Raw genomic sequence first — 20298 nt, 5'->3', positions numbered from 1 at the left:
GAGAATGCAAAAAACATTTAGCCCTTCTCTTGACCTTTTTAGATCTCAATGGGCATTTGATAAGTTCTGCCATGATATCCTTGTAGACAGAATGGAGGGATGTGGGCTAAATGACACTCCAGTCATGTCAATCATGGAATTACTGAATTTATATCAACCAGGAAAAGTCTCTTTAGTGGACTTGCAACAGTAAATGAGAGAGTAGTTAGGAAGAGAAAATTTGTTCCTTATGTGACATAAGCAACAGTAAAAAAAATTCAAGGGTGTAGCCTTAAAAAAAAAAAAGAAAGAAAATAACCTTGAAATACCTCAAGGCATCATATAGAAAGGAAATCAGCATTTTCTACATAGCACCTCAAAACAAAGAAAATGGCATACTTAGGACACCACGGAGGTGGTCACCAGGGCACTCGTGGTCAATATGGTTTACAAATAAAGGTCATGGCCATTTATCGAGGATGGATACTCAACAGGATAACCCCTGAGGTCCTATATTAGTTACTGCTGTAACAAATCACCATAAACTTTGTGAGAAAAATCAGGTCCTAAAATCAAGGTGTTGGCAGGGCTGCATTCCATCTGGAGTCCCCAGGGAAGAATCTGTTTCCTTGTCTTTTCCAGATTCTAGATGCTGCTTGCACTTCTTGGCTTGTGGCTCCTTCCTTGAATCACTCTGATCTCTGCTTCTGAAGTCATATCTTTCTCGTCCAGATCCTCCTGCCTCCCTTTCATGAAGATCTTTGTGATTATAGATCATCCAGGATAATCCCCTCACTTCAAAATCACACCTGTGAAATCCCTTTTTGCTATGTAAGGAAATAGATTCTCAAATTTCAGGGAGTAGGACATGGACATGTTTGGAGAGCCATTATTCTGTCCAGCACAGGTCCCTTTCAAGCCCCAAGAGTCAATGGAGTTCTTTCCAGGAAGGGCAGGGGCTGAACAGTGACAAGGGCCCTGAGACACGTTGTTCCAAAACCTTAAAATCTAAACCATAAAATTATTCTTTGAAAGATATTGACATAGTTGAACATGTCAGCTTGAGTACAAGTTTAATGTAGTTAATTATAAACGCTGAACAGATACCAATCTTTTTTCAAAAATGCTCATGTTAACCCAACAATTAAATATTAACTTTTTAGTAGGCTGTAAAGTTTATTTCCTTATAAACCTCTATTTACAGGCTTACCTAACCATTTAAAGAGAGCGACACCCATTACCAGGTGGCTAAGAGTTTATGATAACCCTAGAGCTTCCCAGAACAGGGCTCTTTTTGTTGTTTGTTTAGGAGAAATGCATGAAATACTGAAGAAAAAACCATGACTATAATACAGTCATCCAGACTTTGTTATACCTCTTCTCTTCCTGTTCACATTTAATCACCATCAATTTCCCTTGCCTCCAACCACCTGTCTCCAAACCCAACAATAGGTTAGTCTTTCAAACACAGCTTTCCATTTATATTTTTTCTGAAATTCAGCCCCAAAGGAGAGATTTTTAAAAGATCGATTTAGAAAATAATTTCCCCCTATATTTCAAGTCAAAAGTAAAACTATCCATGCTGATTATAATAAAATACACTGCAGAAAAAAAATAAATCCACAAATAACACTTCTCATCAACAGTTTTAACCTCTGTGCATGTTAAACATTCCCCCCCACCCCCCACAACGGTTAACCGAGAAGCAAAACTGACTGAACAGGAAGAGTTAAGGACAGCAAAATGAGAGAGTGAGTAACTACGGTTTTGGAAAGGAAATTCCTTCAGGAGATGCAGTTGAAGGAGGCGTGACAGTCCTATTCAGTGTGGTCTCCCCAACATCTAACACAGGGCCTGCCAGCTAGTGGGTGTTTAAATGCAGAGAAACAGGAATGCAGCACCTGGCACCGTGACTCGCACAGGGTAACCTTTGAAGGATTGCTGAATGAGTCCTTTCATCAGCACAAATGATGGGGCACCACGTAAGCAGAGAAACAGGTCGTTGGTCTTACTTTGCTATCCTTGTCTGGCTTGGCTGTTGAACTGCTCCCACAAGCGGATACAGCGCCGCTGTCAGGCGAGGTGGGAAGTCCAGAGAGAATGGTCATTGTCCGGCCACTGGGCTCGGTCTCCAGAGAGGCGGTGGCGACACCCGGGGAGGCCAGGGACGCCGCTGCAGCACAGGCCAGGGGGGCATTGGCTCGGCCCAGACTGACGGCAGCGGCGTGGGCAGCTGGGCCTGCCATTGAAGGCGGAGGTTGTGAGGTGGCCAAGGCATGATGGGGCAGGCCCCCTGGCGCAGGGCCCAGGCCAGCGGCGCTCTGTACCTGGATGGGCGTCACTGCTGCTGTAGGCCGTTCCTGGTTGTGTGCCGCAACTAGTAGATGACAGGAGGGAACATGGTAAGATTCAACTTTCCAGTAAATGCTACTCACCAAGATATGAGTCATTTTACTGCACCAGACCACAATGAAAGGTTATGACTGCATTTATCACAATAAATAATGGTGGTTTTAAAAGCACTTGATCTTAGTGGGATCGCTAGACATCATTCTCCTTCCGGATCAGCCCTTGAAGCCGTTGAGTGCCTGGAAGCTTAGCTGTAACCCTGAGGCCCTTCAGTCAGAGAAGGTCTTTCCTTGGAGTTAAGAGACACGGAGCCAGTTCCGGATGGCACGCTACAGTGTCAAACTCTACTGGCCGCCACTGCTTTTTTAAAAAAGGATTCTCCCTTTTCTTGTTAACCATTTTCTTTCTTTTGGTTTTTCTGATAGAAGTCACCAGTTTACTTCCATTGTTACCCAAGGCCCTTGGTAGGTTTCAATGCCATAGAAAGAAGCAAAGCTATTTAAGACCCCACTGGGTTTAAAACAGACTAGTGACTAAGTTCATAGGATATCAGCAAGCCCACCGGCGAGCAGACCAGCTTTCAGTGGACACACAGCTGGCAGCAGTGAGATTTGAGCTCACCTGATCATGACTACAGAAGTCCTATTTTCAAGCACTACTGACCTTTTTAGGATCAGCCTAATTTCTTTCGATCTGTAGAGCAGGCTTGAATTAATGTGCAGGGCAGACTTAGCCAATATGTGCCACAGACATAATGTGCCACTGATGAGACTGTGCCTACTTCTATTTCCTGTTATTCGTTACTTTAATAATAGTACGTCTGCTTTTCTCAACATCTGTCATAGAAGATGAAACGCTAGGCAGGCAAGCCCTTTTGCCGACGCTTTGCAGGCTGGTTTCCGCCTTACCTGTCCTCACAGCATTGCGGGCTTGGTTGACTGTCATCTGTCCAGTCATGTGCAACAAGACCTTCGCCTGAGGACTGGTCTGGATGTGAGCTGCTGACACCACTGCTGTGGGGACAACACCGGGACTCCCGGCCATGCCATTGCCCTGGAGCTTCGGGGCAGGCCCTCCTGCCGTGGAAGGACTGACCATGGTCACCCCTCGACTTGTCTGACCAGCTGTAGACATAGGGACTTTAGCTTGGGAAGCATTTGTCACCGCCCTGCCAAGACAGAAACATAGAAATCCCAATCCATCAGCGAAGTGGGAGACAGGACAATTAAATGCAAGAAAAATGACTCAGAGGTTTAAGACAGGACATTTAAAAAAAAAAATGAATGGAATCATTGTTATGAAGTGTAAGAATAGCAACTTCAGTGTAATGATGGCCCTGAGGCAGAGAAAGGTCTTCAAATGGATTCTGAAAAAACATGCATCATGAAAATCATGCATCATGAAAATCATGCATCATCCTCTGCTCACGAATACACAGTTACTGGGGTCAGCTTTCTACACCAAGGCCAAACCTCTCCACTGCTGCACGGCCCTGGCTTCTCCTGCTCTATCTATCCAGGAAGACAGGTTTGTCACCTTACAGTCACAGCCTTGCTCTCTCCTTGCCCCCAGAGTTCCACAGCCCACAAGTGCCTGTACACACTCACGTGTGTGCACATACACATACAGACACACTCTTGGAATGTCCTCTCTGGTGTCTCTTGACCTACTGTAATCTCACTTATGTTTCAAGATCCCCCAGAAATCCCACCATTTCAAGAAGGCTTGCCTAAGGCTCAGTCTTAAGACTTTAGGACTCTATTTCATGTGGATTTCTTCCTTCCATGACCCTTGATTATAAAACGTGGTTTGATATTTTTTAGTAAAGTCCTTGTTAAGTACTTCTGACTCGGTAAAAGTTCCTTGAAGACACGGTCAGTGTGAAATGGTTCTTTTCCATTTCTCCAGGATGTGCAGTGGTACAGCTAGCTCTAAATAAATACTGGTTGAATGAAATTAAATTAGATTTGGTATAGCTTTATGTAATGTATTTTTTTTTAATATTCTAAATTCATTTAAGCAACAATTTCATTTATGGTAACTTTCTACTAGGTAGAATACTTCATTAACTCGAATATACTTACTGTGTTTCCCCGAAAATAAGACCTAACCCAAAATAAACCCTAGCATGATTTTTTAGGATGACATACCCTGAACATAGCCCTAATGCATCATTTGGAGCAAAAATTAATATAAGACCCAGTCTTATTCTCGTGGAAACACGGTAGTATTTGCCATGATGAATAACAACAAATTTAAGTAAGCATCTCTCCAGAGACAATTAATAATTTGTTTTTGAATCTTACGAAAATGTTTTCCTTTGTTAACTTAATATTTTTGTTGTTGTTTGGTTTATTTTACTTCCCTTAATTATTTTTGTGGCTTGTTTTTTATTTTCCCCACCAGGGAGGTTCTATCTGCCATCTTCTGGATACCGAATTAAATTTTAACATATACAGAAAAGAAGGTTTATATTGATTGAAAATCTGCAAGTCAAATGACAGCTAGCATCCTGTCACCATCTGCAACAATAGTGATTTTCATTTGATTAGGCTGCCGGCCAACCTATAAATCAAGGCCAACAGCTGACAAACATGTCCGTTCATTAAGCCATTTATTTAAAATCAGGGGGTTTGAGGAATGATTTAACACAGTTAAACCTGGACCATTTATTAAGAGCCTGGTGGCCAACACCCAAGGCTAACTCAATGCCGATGCCATTAGGGTCATTTCATTCCATTTCCAAGGCTACTTTCCTCAGTGACCAGAAGGTGGACTATCTCTGAATAAAATAAAGAAAATTTTGTATATTTAAGAGCGCTTACTTTCCATTTCTCTATCATAGGATTTCTCAACCTCAGTGCCATTTGGGGCCAGATAATTCCTTTCTGTGGGAGGCTGTCCTGTGCATGTAGGATGTTTAACAGCATCCTGGGCTTCTCTGCAAGAGATGCTCACGGCAACCTCCCCCTGCCCCCATAATTATAATCATGTCATTATGTCCAGACATTGACAAATTCCCCTAGGTTGCAAGATGACCTTCCGTTGAGAAGGATAAAGGATCTATGTCATATAAAGGAATTTTATTTCTGACTGTTTTATAGAAATTAATTGGCAGGATTCAGAGGTAATCAAGCTATTGGAATATAGAGCCAGACCACCTGGGTTTGAGAATTACTTCACTATATGATCTCAGACAAGTTACTGAATCTCTTTATGTCTCCATTCCCTCATCTATTAAGGGGGTCGGGGGTAGTAACAGACACTACAACAATGAGTCGTTTAAGCACTTAAAGTCAATATGTGCAACACATTTAGAAATTTGCCTACCTGGCACAATAGTATGCATTATAGAAACATACAAGTATTAATACGGCTTTTGTTTATATTAAATATTATACTTTTTATTCTCAAGCAGAAAAATACTGAAAATTGTCTAGTTGAGTCTCCTACATATAACTTAAAGCAAACAACTTAAAACCCAGTAGATTTATTGGTAGAAACCTAGAATTTCATATATGTCCATGTGAAAGGTAAGCTAAGAATTTTAGAGTTAGAAGGGATTTCAGCAAACATAGATATGGATTTTTCAAATGTTGGCTATGTAACAGGCAATTATAATGTGAGAAGGAATCTGGATAGGCAGAGAGCCATGGAAAAGAACAAAGCCTCTCTGTTTAGCACTTAGTAAACCATTTCTTTTTCTTTCTTTTTTTTCTATTCAAAACCATACCTTGTGACTGGTGCCACATAATTGCCAGGGAAAACCCCTATCTTGCTGGTATGCATTGACGTCCCCTTGAACCAGCCATCTTGGCAACGTTCAAACACTAAAAACATCTCCCCTTTTCTCAGCTCCAGCTCATCCTCTTTCCGGGGAGTGTATGGATAGATAGCAACATACCTGGAATTGAAAAGAATGTTTGATTTCAGGCTGAGTAACACACAAACCCCATGATGCTTAGAAGTCTTCCTCGGTATATAGTCTTAATTATTTTGTACAAATGTAAACAGCAAGTACACTCCTTTTACCTGTGAGTAGCACTGGTAATTGTCCATTAAAAGAGGCTTTGCCATCTACATTTAGAAGGCTGAGGCCTTCCTGATTAAGAACTGCCACCCTGGTCCTCCCAGGGTGACGGTGAATATCCTACCAAATGGTATCCGTGGGGTGTGAAAGAATTAACGGAGCTTCCCAGAGTGCCTAACTTGCTGTTGGGGATTAGGTACCCACTGGGAAAATTGAGCTCTTCAAAGGGCACGTCTTAGACTTGGGAAGGAGTGCCAAAGGAGGACATATGGTACTAAATCACACTGGGAAGCACAACATGCTGCCTTCTACACACAAGCTGAATGGAGAGGCTTGGGCTGCACCTGCTTTTGTATGCTCGGCCATGAAAAATACTGCATTTGAACAAGTCAAAGGGAGAGAAAGTCCCTATCATAGAGAGGGCAAAACAACCCCACGATGCACAGTGATTGTGCCATCAACATGTGGAAACCAGGCAGGCAGTGCTAACCAGTACTTTGTACAGGGCTCTAAACTGCTCCATTCATAAACTCACACAACATAGGGTCCACAAAAATCTACCTGTATTCTATCATCTGTAAATCCTGAACAAGATAGTTAGACTTTTGTAGATACTTATTGCTGATGATTTACAGCTTTTTACACGCATACTACAACTAGATCTGATGTGTGTGGAATACCTTCTCATTCCTTCGCATCCTAAGGCAAGGAAGGACAATGAAGACAAAAGGCTCAAAAGGCAGTTCCATATACGTATGGTCTTAGGAAGAAGCAACAGCTATGTTTCCCTAAACTCTGAAAGGCCTTCACTCAGCAGGATGGCTGCCTCGCCAGAGCATGTGTTAGACCCATTTTGTTTCAGCAGTCTCCTAATTATATGCATGACTGGGCAGAAGTTTGCAGAACACAAACCACTTGGGTAAGCCGTAAGCCTGTCACCAGCTCCTATCAGAAAGGTGTTTCTCTACCTCTGCTGCTGGGGCTTAGTATGAAACGAACGTTTGAGCAGTTATAATAGACACCCTCACTTACACACTGGGGCGAGTCTGAGGCCGTAAATGTGCAATCTGGTCAGCGGGTCCCGCTGTGGGCCTGGGTCCCATTCCAGCAGCAGCAGTAGCGCCTGCAGGTGTAGAGGCCAGCAGAGGGGGTGGGGGAAGAGGAGGATTCATAGTCTGGTATGAAAAAGAAAGAGAGGGGGGAAAAAGGAACAAAATATTTATTTGTGTCTTTTATGGAAGGTAGGAAGGAAAAGGAATCAGAAACCGATGGAAAAAGACTCTAATGGAATCCACACAGAGTAGAACCAGCAGGCTACGTAAGCATGAAAGCCTCCTTTATAAGAAAACTCCTATCCTTGTTCTCCTTTAAGATCTTAAAGCCACAGCAACCTTTTTCAGCAAACAGGTAAGTAATCATGCTTGGGATGAGGGAAAGAAAAAAACGAAACAATTGCATGTTATTTTAAGATTAATAGCACTTTTAAGTGTAGACTTGGACAAGAATCCAAATGCCTTCCAAGGGGGCAACTATAATGTCACACTGCTTGCTAGGAATTAATGCGTGATTGTTTCTGGAACCTGAAACTTAAACACAACACAAAACAATTGAGCTGCACAGTATTTCAAACTATGCCTTCAGAAGAAAATTTCCTTTGATGCCTGGTCTCCCAAAAGCCCAAACAATAGCAATCCACAATCACTGGGCTGTTTGTTGCTGCTTTGCTTATTCTTTTCTCAATGATGCCAGCTTTTGAAATTTAGTACTATCAAGGCTGGTAATCTTTAACAAGTACACCAGTGAAAAGCTGCAGGTTCCTTTATGGGCACAGACTAGTGTGGTTCTGCCTACAGGATTCCATGCCTTTTGAAAATCAATGGAGCAATTGTTACCTTCTGATCTATAAACCCCAGATAATTCTTTAGAGTCTGTATACTGAAACTCCTGGGAAAACAGGCACACAAAGACCCACCTGAACCCCCACCTTGTTCTCTCCAAATCTTTGAACCACTAGATGTAAAACCGAATCAAAGGAGGAATGAGGAGAGTAAAGAATGTACCACCTAGGAAAGCATAAATGGCTTCTACACATCAGCATATTAAGAAAAATCCAATGACCTCTAAACGTAGTTCATAACAGTCATTTTATTTCTATTTTTTTGGAATAAAAATTTGAATCTCATAAATATTGACTTCATCTGCCTGTTAATGTACATAATTCCAGAAACACAATAAACTGAGTAGAAACAAATTTCAAATTTCTAGACATATGTCACAACGGTTGCATGCGTTTCATTTAAGTTTTTGCTCAAGTGCCTTTCAAGCAGGATTTGCCCCCATACTGCAGCTGAAGCTGTGGCAGAACAGTCAGGGCAGAAATAAATGAGGTGGAGAGCTACTTACAAAGTGCTAAGCTGGACAAGGCAGGGGTCAGTTCAGAAAGTCAGAACTTCGTGAATGTTACTCAGGGTCCCCATACAAAACATGGCAGCATTGAGATTTGTTACAGCTCTGGAGTTAGCATGTACTTGGGCTTAGAGCCTTCAAACCCTTTAACCAGGAGAAGGTCAACAAGCATTCATTCCTTCAGTCTCCTCCTAGTGACACAGTGGAGGGAAGTCAAGCTAATCCTTGGTAAAACAGTCAGCAAATGTGACCCGGGCAGTGCGTGAGTAATGATACATCAGTGGCTTGACAGGTGAGATAACAAGTCTAGACTGTACATAGAATAATATACGGAGACGGTAAAATTACCACTTAACTGATTTCCATTTAAATCTTCCTAAGCCCAATCTCAAAACAGCATGGCTGTGGAAAGGCAGAAGACAAATGGCACACACTCAACAGGGGCCCAACAATAACCACTCCTAGAAATTACTTAAAAGAGTTCCTAAGGCACAGAACTAAAAAGCTCCATTTTACACTCTAAGTAGAATTCCATTTTTCAAGAGGAAAAGAAATTAAAATTGTCTGTTATATTTTAACTTATTAAACCAGAGGGTGTGCTACATTGGTCCTAGAAAGAAGGCAAGAACATCTATCGACCTAATAAAAACCTATGTCACACTTTAACAAAATGTAAAAAAAGGTCACCTCTCCTAGTTAAAAAAATACAGTAGGAAAATGTTTCATGCACATTACTACTACAAAGAGTAAATTAGTAGGCATTTGAAATGTGCCGTAAGAGAGGATATTCTGAAAGATTCCAAAAGTTATGCTTGAGAGAAAATACAGTTACATCTCTCTTTTTGTGGTCGAAACATAGATGGTCTTAATAAAATTGGGCAGATTTGTCCCCCCCACAAGGCTGGGTTACCCATCTTGGGGGAAATGTGCATATGTGTGCTCATGTGTATTCGTGAGTATATAAGCACACAGACAAAGACCAAAAGACAAAGTATGATTAAAAGCACATTCCTAGATGTTGCCTGGCCCTGTGGGGTTGGTAAAATGATAGGGCGCTGGTGAGTCCAGAGCTGTGACAGGCTGGGAAGTTCTGTGGGCTGCTTTATAAACAATCTAAACTGAAATAATCTGGTGATGTGGAAGTTCAAAAGGTAATCCACTATGTGTTGTGCTGCAGGCAGTTTGCCACCCTTCAAGACCTGAAATTTCTACAGATCAAACCACAGCCTTTCATTTACCCAGAGCTGACCTGGAGACCTGCTTATTATTTCATAGCTGGGGCCAGACCAGGCACCAGAGGCCAAGAGGCACTCTCCACTAGCAGCAGAAAAACATCTATGGGCCTGCTAGGAGCTTTGGTGACATTTTGTTAACAATATTTTGTTGATGTCGTTCAGAACCGAATACCACACTTAAATGCCATTTTCGCTAGATACAGCATGCTAAATTAAGAGGAGCTTGCAAAGTCCTCATCACTGGTCGTTTCAGCTTCCTGGAAATGCAGCAGGTCTATATTATCAAAGTAAAGTTGTCCATAGCTAAGGCCCAGGCTACAGAAATACTGATGGAGAAAACTGGATGCCAGTCTGATAATCATTAAAAATGAGCTTCCCGCTGGTGCTGCTATACATTCAGACCTGCTGTGTACCAGTATGCGGTAATGGTCTGAGACAAGAAGGGCTATTTCTGAAAAATACTGAGCTGAATAACAAGACTTACTAGTCTATTACTATGAAATGGTCCTTGTTTGGCCATGTGCAGATTCTGTTCCCCTGACCCACTGATCTTGAAAGAAGACGCAGCTTTACATTATAGAAGAAGCATGGGCTTTGGGGTCAGAAAAATGCAGATGCCAATTTTGGCTTAGCCTTTGAAGGCAGTCCTCGATTTCCCTCCTGTGTTAGAATGAACGCCAGGAAAGAACTGCCCTCTCTCTGAGGGGACTGGATTCCAGACCACTGACAGGCCACATGTGCTAGTGGACACTGTGAATGAAAAGTCCAAATGTGTGGGTGTGAAACGCCTCCTCTCTGGTACTCTCTCCTTTTGTCTTTGTCCTTGCATGTAACCAGTCCAGACAGTGGTTAGATCTGGATTTGGCTAAGGGTAGGGGAATAGGTCTGTAGGCCAGCTTATCAGTAAAGTACTTTGCATTGGAGGCTTAGGTACAAGTTCAATGGATAATATAAGATTCATTTACTTTCCACCTGTTCCTTATGTCTGGATCCCCCTCATACACTTCCCAAAATAGAAAAGTGACCGGTGGGATAGATTTTGGGCCTTTCTGGGCCCCTTGGGTAAATACTACTTAATGTCCTTCCATTCCATCATCGTTTCTTTCTAAACATCTGATTTCCTATCAACCTATTTTCAAACCCACACAGCAATCTCTCAACAGTCTTTCTTTGTACTGCGCACTGAACTCAGACACACGTACCCTGGCCAACAAGGGAAGAGTTCAAGGTGGTGCGTGCTCACATTCGCCCAACTCCACAGTGTTACCCACTTCATTACCATCTGCATCCAGAAGTGTTTGTGCAATTATCTGAGAATTCTGCCTTATTTTTTAGGACAATGAGTAGGACGTAGTAAAATGACGGTGCTGATATTAGTGATTGGAAAAAAAAACAACTTAGGTGTTACAATTCAATAAAATTAAGATAAAGATGGAACGTGGTGGCGTCTTTCATCTCAAGTGGATGCTCATTGCAATGAAACCAGTCAACTGTGGGCATGGCTAGGAAGAAAAAGAAAAAAATTAAAGAGTATACAAAAAAAAAGGGTTAGAAATAAATGCTTAGGAGATGACGTCTGAAGAGGAAGATGCAATTAAGAATGTGGTCATTTTAAAAAATCTCTTCAGGAACAGTACCTCCCTCACAAATTGTAGATTTATTGTCCTACAGCTGATAGGTAAGAAGAGATACCAATCCTAGGTAAGTGACTCTGTAGAAATTATATAAGGTCGTTATGTCTTACTATGCTGATCTGTGAGATGGAGTTATAATTAGAAATAGTTTAGGTAAGCTGCCTATCCCAGTGCCCTGGAGCACAACAGAAGCTCAATAAATGGAGGCTACAATTATGATTTATGATGGTGGGAAGTCACAGACCGTGTTACTCATCTCTGTCTTGCTGGCATCTAGCCTTGCAAACAGAAGATAACTGATCCTCAATGAGTGTTTCACAAATGAGAAAACATGCTGTGTTTCTACCTCTTAGAACAACAGGATCTGGATCAAGAGGCCGTGGCTCCTGAGATGCTAGAGCCCTTCTCTGTTGTTGTTGGTATGATGGTTTTGGCCATATTCTACCCCTCGCCCTGATTTTCAGAACTCCTGCCAAATCCAAAGGCTCTACTTCTTCTTCTCAAACTACCACGGTTGGCAGTCCCATTCTTCTCCTTCCAGAGCCCTTTCCTGATCCTGTTGAGAGCAGTAAATTCTGCTTAGCCTCCACCAAGGGCTACAATGGACTAATTACATATTGGCTATTCTGAGAACTTGACATCATTTAATTCTGGGTGTGTGTGTGTGTGTGTGTGTGTGTGTGTGTGTGTAAATGTAAATTTTTTTTTTTTTAGTCAGGGTTACACATTTTGGGAATGCAATCTGTTTATAAATTGGCTATGGGCTATATATCTGACCTTTATTGACCCGACTACCCTGTGACATTACAGCTACACACCTCTCAGCCCGGACAGAGGGTCAGGATTATTAATCACTTGTTTAAAAAGTCCTGCTGCCATTGAGCAGAAGATATGAAACTAAGATCTTTATCCTCCTCCCCTTACAAAATTAGTCAGAAAAAACTCTCACTACTGTTAATAGTCTGATGTATGAATTACGTAGATGGAATAACAGTCTTGCTCCTAATATTAGATATTTAACATTTTAACTGTACATAGGAGATATATGAGACAATATGCTCAGAACTTCATGCTGCATAAAAGAGTAAAAAGTTTCAATTCATAAAAAGCTACTAGAAATAACTTTCATTTTCGATGCTAATGGTGGCATTGATTACCAATAAATCCACACCGTGAAAGGCATGGTGTCCTTCTTACCAAGCAGCATACTATTGCTGTGATAGAGCTCAAAGCCTTGGGAAATATTTCAAATTTTAAATAGGATGCTTGCTACGATTAATGTAAGACCCAGAGGGCACGTGCTACTGAGATTTTTTTCCACTTCAACCTAATATATTAAATCCAGAACATGTCTTCCAACTGACCAGAGACTTTTCAGATCTAGACAACTTCTGGGGTGACAGATATGTCTGTTTATAATTAATTTTCCATTAATGGAATCGGTACAGTAGACATACCTTTTAATAAACCTTCCTCTTGCTTAACACACAGATTTTCTTATGTAATCCTAGGACAAAATCGTTGAATGTAAATTAATTGTTGTATAGTCATGCTCCCTTGGGACCTGACCCATTGATTTGCCCTAGAGTGCACCACCAGCTAAAAGCAACTGGCCATTTACTATATTATAAAATTTCTAGCCCATAAGAGGTGAAACTCAGCCAGCTCTATGTCTTTTCCACTAATTAATTTTTCTAAGGTCAGAAAAATCAATCTTTTTTTTCCCTTAAGAAATCAAGTTAGAGTTTTTCCACGTGAAGTAGTGGGAAATGGGAATACCAACTAGCTGTGAATGTATTTAAGGTGGGAAGGGAAGAAAGGAAAAAAGAGTTGTCTCTGGAGGTGAGAGGGCAGGATGATTATGGAACTTGACTCTGGTCAAAATACCCAGGGCTAAGAGAATTTCAGAGAAACCACATTTCAATAAGTTAACTGAATTTCATCTTCTCTCCAGATGAATCCACACAATTTCTCCTCCTGCACCAAACACATAATATCAAGGAAGCTATAATCATGCCGGGAACTTAAAAAAACAACAACAAAAAAACCTTAAACCTCTAACCAGAACATTACTAACTTCCATTTAAATACAAGAACATGCTTAACTCTATCAAAAGTTTTCAAAAGTGTAAGTCGAGCCAGCTAATAACTTTGCATTTATTTATATCCCACCTTGTTTCAAAGTCAGTTTTCAATTATTTCTCTTACAAAAGTATATCAAGACAAAATAAACATAAAAGAAGAAAAATGAGGCAAAAAGAAAATGAGGACAATAAAACTAGATGGGGCCAACATTTTGACTAATATATTGTGAGGTCCCTGCTAGAAGAGGGTGGGCACCAATTTGGCTCTAAGCATTCTAGCAGAGAGAAATGTAATCTTTACAACGTATATGAAATCCACAACCTAAAAACAAACCAGCTGCTCAGAAGCCTCACTATTCCTGATACAGAGAACATCAGGACAAAATCACCCAGGCCCTCCACGGCGTTCTCAGAGGAAACCAACCAATGGCACATGTTACAGGCCCACCTTACAGCAGTCCTCAGCCGATGCCCATAGTGAGATCAACAAGAGTCTTAAAGAGGCTGAGTGACTTTTCACGGTCAGGTCTGTGCCCCCATCACCGGGCCACAAGGTTTCCCTGAGAGCATCACGGCCAGAAAAGCAACTTTAGAGGGGTGGGGGTCCACTGGGGTGATCTGATTTAGTGATCTTTTCTATCCTTATTCCACTCAGCATTGGATGAAATCGTCTCAAAGTACAAGCTAAGGCACTGGCCTGGATGAGAGAGATCTCAAATAGCTGGTTCCTTACAGTTGAATCACCTGCAATTTTAGGAAACGGGGATTTAAACTACTGTGTTTTTGCTGTCAGATTTGCTTGTTTCTTCCCTTTTAATTTTCTCCCCAGAGTGTTTTTCTTTTTATCTATTTCCCTTTGTTGCCCTCATTCTTCCCCTTAATTTCCCCTATTTGGAAGTTTTGAAGCAATTCGTGTGTAGACTCTGTCTGCAGAATGCTATGCTCTCAGAAAGAGAATGAAAATAATCTGAGGGGCCTTCCAAGGCAGCAGGGATCTTTGGGTGGCCATGGCTATGGTTATACCAATAGAAGACAAGAAACTAAAAGGTGACTTCGTACATGGAGAGATTTGAAATTGACTTAGCGTGTGACTCACAGAAAACCATTTGGCCTTAAGGATCCCAGTTTCCTCAGTATTTCTATTAATCTGTCCTCGTAAGAAATAAGCAAGGTCTGGAAACTCAAAAGGAAAAAAAGTTAAGCCTTCAGGAAATCAGTATGAAATATAATGAAAATTTAAAGTAGTTTACAGAGCTCTTCTAATAGCTTCGGGCCACTGATCGCACTGTTAAAATTTTTGCAGACTGTAGCCAAGAGACTTTCTAATTTCTTTGTAAGACTGACGGAGAAAATAGATGAAAGCTAGAGATGCACCCCACCTGGCAAGTGTCATGTAAACTGCAGGTGTTAGGAGGTGGATGTGCCAGACTAACGTGACTAACACCTAAGAGAAAAACAGAGATGACAAAGCTATACTCACGGCAAGGGCAGCTGGGTAGGGAACATCTGATGAGAAAGTGAATGAAGGGCCAGTCGTCACTGGGCTGCTTGGGGGTGGGGTCACAATTAACCCGGTGGTACTTATATGAACCTGTCAAGACAAAAAAAGGTTAATAAAAAGACTATATTTAATATAACAGCTTATACCAGCTAAACCTTGGAAAGACAAATCACCATGTAAAAAAATATCAGTGGTTTCTATTAGTTTTGGAAGGCAGAATCCTTTTCAGTTTATTCAACCCAAACGTACTGCTTATCTAATTTGTATTAAGACACTGGGGAGTCACATGATAAATACTGGTCACTACAACGTTTGACATACAGAATGTAATGGCTGTTGCCTTTCACAATAACACACGGCCTCACTTGGGATGCTATGGGGAACCACACTGGTCTTTCAGATGGTTAGCCTGGTTTGACTAGCCTCCTACCATGTTTTCCGGAAGATAAGACCTAGCCGGACAATCAGCTTTCATTTGTCTTTTGGAGCAAAAATTAATGTAAGACCCAGTCTATTTTATATTATATTATATTATATTATATTATATTATATTATATTATATTATATTATATTATATCATATCATATCATATATTATATTTATTACATTTATTATATATTATATTATATTTTATTAACCCAGTCTTATAGTAAAATAAGACCAGGTCTTATGTTAATTTTTGCTCCAAAAGACACATTAGAGCTGATTGTTTGCCTAGGTCTTATTTTGGGGAAACAGGGTATCAATTCCCCTGAAGATCCTGTTTGATATTCACCTATCTATCACAATGTGAAGTGTATGTGAAATGCTTAAGGTATTTTGCTATTTTCACAACCATTTGCATGATTTCTACATTTCACTGGGGTCACATAATTAAAATGCAGCCACCCAGATGTGCCTATAGCAGGCAATTATTCATACAACCTTTAAAGGAACGATGTCAAGCCAAATCAGCTGTTTTCAAAGGTGTCTTAGCCATGATACTACCCAAGATTAATTTACTAGGAAGAAATTGAGTTATTCAGGTTATTTCTTCACCTGTGTTCGGTTACGCAACCAATTTCAGTGAAGTTGCATATCAGGCCTAACTGAGAATGTCATGGTGTTGCTTGATGCTGCAGAAGTTGGGGTGTGGGTTCCTGTGCAAATGGATTACTATTAAAGGAATATGATGGGCTGCTACCTTGTTTCCCCAAGGAAACAATGCTATACCTAAAAATGCCTTTGTAATAGAAACTTAATCCCAAACATACTTTCCTCAATTCCCATAAATTAAGAAAATAGATCAAGACAAAGAAAAGCTCAGAGATCAGTGTCCCAGGGGGGCCTGAGGAACTTTCAGTTTCCCACTGGGTTAGGCCCTGCCAAGGCCTGGGGAGAATCAGTATCACAGCACACGATTTACTTTCACAAATAAATCTGTGTTATACATGGAATCTGCATCCTTTTAAAATTACCTCTGTACCTATGAGCTCATATATTGATTGAAGCTAAGCAGCTCCAACGGGTGCCACTAACAAGAGTTTCTCCCTGAACTCATTTTCTGTCTGTCCTGGGAATCAAAGTCTATTTCCAATCAATTTTTAATAGGAAGCACACTGATTTTTCATTCTGGGATAATTTTATGCCGTTTATAAACCTGTTTACATAAACAGTTCAAGGGCATCTGCAGGTTGGCAACACATAAAAGTTGGAGGCTTTCTTAGAAGATACAAAGAAGCTCATTTCAAAGTGTACACCATTATCAAGGAACCTTTGGGGCAGACCACAATTCGCTGTGGTAATACAGCTGTGGTAATACAGCTTCCTGGGCCTGACCCTACAAATATTTGAAAAAGATTTCACTATTGACTGACATTTCTCTGAAAGCTCCAGATTGGGAATCAGGATAATTAGCTGCTAATACGCTCACAGTCTTGGACCAGAGGTTACCGACAGTCTCTGGCATCGCAGACATGGTACTGAAGCACTGAACATGATGAATCCTGCAAGCACCATTCAACATGGGACTGCTCCTCGCGACGGAGTAAAAGAAGAGATGGAACTCACCAAAGAATGACGAAAAGCAGAAAACTGGCTGAGGGTGGGCATGTGTAGAACAAATGCTCTGAGGAGGTACAACCTAAGTTTCTATTGTGCTCATCCTTTTCTCATGGAACTGAAAATTAGGTTGGTTTCCCCTAAAAGAGCTCTGTGGCGGGGAGGGGAAGGAGAGGGGGGGAAGGTGGGAAAAGCAAATGGGAACAAGTGGGTGGGTCTTCTTGCTTTCCCTGAAGCCACTGGCAATATAAAAATGCCACAAAAACACTTATTATGAATTACTCCTCCAGCTGGCAGAGGCCAAAAACTACCCTGGGTGTGGCCAGAGGAGCAGGAAAAACGTCTTGGTTGATTATAGTAGCATGCTGCTTTTATAGACGTCAATCACAGACCCCTGGGCACCTCTGTTCCAGTGACCACCTGGACAGTACAGCCTATAAATAATCTTCCAATTTATGTACTTCAAAGTTCAGCCTTCACTTAAGAGTCACCAAATACAATAGCAAAACAGCCCTTTGTGCCATTCTTTGGTCCATTTCCCTATCCTGTTGCCTAGAATTTGGATGTGACAGAGAGAGATCTTTAATTACCACAGAGAATCATGAGGATAAGGAATCTAACCATACCGTGGAAAGATGAGCTGGAAGGTGCCATCACACCGTCACTAAACTATATGTAGATTTCATTGGGGTGAGAGAAAAATGAACACTCACTTCTTTAGGCCCCTTACTTTGGATTTTTAAATAAATGCGACCAAACCTAATGAAGAAAAAGCAAGACAGAAATCAGGCCAATAGCAGGAGACACATTCAGCTGTAGGCTTCAGTCAAATGTACAGAGAGGTCCTTTGCTGGGCAGAAGAAAAGAAGAGCCCTATTTTATAGGTGGACACGCGCCGTTGTCCCATATCTACTCATCTCCACAGCTAGGAGAGTGTTTGCCTATCACATTGCTACACCTACTCATTGCTTTATTGTGGACTGTGGTTCCCTCCAATGTACACAGTACCCTAGACAAGTAATGTTTTCTGTAAACCTAGGCTGGAGAAACCAGGCAGCACTTCAAACACCCCCCTATCTTCTTCTAGAGGTAACTTCTCCCCGAGGCAATCGTTACCACTGAAAACAGAACGCATTAGTTGTTGGGAGGAGGGGTGGAATGGTTGAAGAGGAAACTGTTTTAATGGGAACACAGAGAGAACCTTATTTCCTAAGCTACTCAAACCCAAACAAAAATGACTCCATTTTTGCAGTCCTCATTCCCAGGTCTGATGAGGCAGCACCAGACATGCTCACACCTGACTGCTGAGTTCGCCACAAAAGATACAAATGCTGAGTTTATCTTCCTTTCTTTTTTAATTTTCTCGACTGCCAAAAGATTACTGCCTATCCTTTTAAAACTATTCCCACGCTGAGTTGCCCCTATTCTTAGCAGAAACTTATCTTTTATTTCAAGAAAACATCATTGTGCAAATGTTGCTAGGTCACAAAATAAAGAACAGTCAAATGATCCAGGTGGTTTGCTTTTAGTGACTGGCCAACTTGTCGAGCCCCCTCTATCGAACCTAATTCAAAAATCTCCAGAGGTTACCTTTCCAGAGTAACCTCACTTGGTACTTCTTGCTCTGATCTATAAACCAAGTCTACTTTTCACAAAGTATAATTAGTTACATGGAAAATAACAGGATTCTCCTCTCTACCCATTTTTCAGGCGACTCATCCATTCAACAAAAATTTATTGAGTGTGTCTATATGTCTGACTTGGAGACATGTCAGTGAACAAAACAAAGACCTCTGCCCTCATTGCCCTCGTGTTCTAGTAGGACGTGTGTTTCTGTGCCCTATGTGCCTCTGAAGATCAAAAGTTTCATGGGCCTACCACTTAAAAAACACTGACAAACCACAATGCCATTTGGAGAATGAAAGCATTTAATTCACAACCAGCAGTATGAATCTAAAAGAGCAGGGTCAAATAAATGAGAGAATGATTTTTAATACTATTAGTGCAAGGAATACCAAAAACTGTATTGTAAATGTTTATTCTGTGGTCCAAAACAGGTATCTATTAAACTGTGTAGGCTTTTTGAGGAGAAGGACTGTGTCTTCCCTCCCTCCCTCCCTTCTTCCCTCCCTCCCCGCTTCCTTTCTCTCTCTCTCTCTCTCTCTCTCTCTCTCTCTCTCTCTCTCTCTCTCTCTCTCTCTCAGTCAAATAATTGATTTTTATGTGTGTTTTTTTAAACCTACAGCTATACTATGGTTTTTGTATAGAATGTAAATGTAAATGTAATTTTGAGTAGAAATGTGAAGTCTGCATGAAATATGAGAGTTCAAGGGAATCTCTCCCGTTTGTGGCAGGCTACTGTGTTCCAGCCTCTCTGACCTTCAGGTTGAGGAAACTATAGCTGTCATCGAATTGGATAACTAAAGCAGCCCTGTGACTCAGGCAGGGCCACAGTTAGGCTCATTTTACAGTCCAGAATTAAGGTCTAACTAGGAAAGTCCTATTATCTTATTTATCTTGGTAAACACAGGGCCTAGAAGGATCTATGATAAGGCATTCAATAAATGTTTGCCAAATGAACGAATGTTCCCAATTGTATCGTGCATTTCTCTTCACACAAGAACAATATGCAGCTACTTTGTAAGACAGGCCAAAGTCTTGATGAAGAAAAAGCTTTAAAAAAAAAAAGGCTACAGCAATTTTTAATTTAAATTGTTTCTTCACATGGTTCCTCCATCACTCTGACAGGGAAGCCTAACTATCGAGGGAAGTTACCTGAGTTTTGACCGTAACATCTTCAGTGGGATGGAGATCAAGTTTTAGTTGGCGAGAGCTCCCAAAGCAGCTTTTTGAGAAGGTTCTGTAAAACTGAGGGATTGCTTAGGGAAACTTTCAATCATCTTGTAATCTCTGACCTTTCTTTTGAAAATGACCAAGCAGTTTGGGGTGAATGTACTCAAGTTAATTTCCCATACTCCATTTCTCCACGTAGAAAGTGAGAAAGGCTTTTGCTTCCCTCCTACCTTCTGAAAGCTCCAAT

The 20298-nt window shown here is 41.1% G+C and overlaps 1 protein-coding gene across 2 annotated transcripts in view; it reads right to left on the bottom strand.

Moving 5' to 3' along the window:
• SH3RF1 (SH3 domain containing ring finger 1) overlaps positions 1-20298 on the bottom strand; it is a 176323-nt gene that overhangs the window by 17427 nt on the left and 138598 nt on the right. For both annotated transcript variants that reach the window (XM_081075473.1, XM_081075472.1), the window contains exons 6-10: positions 15198-15308; positions 7391-7533; positions 6062-6232; positions 3237-3496; positions 1992-2356 (exon numbers count right to left, since the gene is read on the bottom strand). In XM_081075473.1, coding sequence (XP_080931599.1) covers positions 1992-2356; positions 3237-3496; positions 6062-6232; positions 7391-7533; positions 15198-15308 — 1050 coding nt within the window. The remainder of the gene's footprint in view (positions 1-1991; positions 2357-3236; positions 3497-6061; positions 6233-7390; positions 7534-15197; positions 15309-20298) is intronic.

This window comes from Rhinolophus hipposideros (genome assembly GCF_964194185.1).
Source record: "Rhinolophus hipposideros genome assembly, chromosome: 16".
In the NCBI taxonomy this organism is placed as follows: Eukaryota; Metazoa; Chordata; class Mammalia; order Chiroptera; family Rhinolophidae; genus Rhinolophus; species Rhinolophus hipposideros.
The sequence above is the reverse complement of the archived record's forward strand: the minus strand, read 5'-3'. Positions and strand labels throughout refer to the sequence as shown.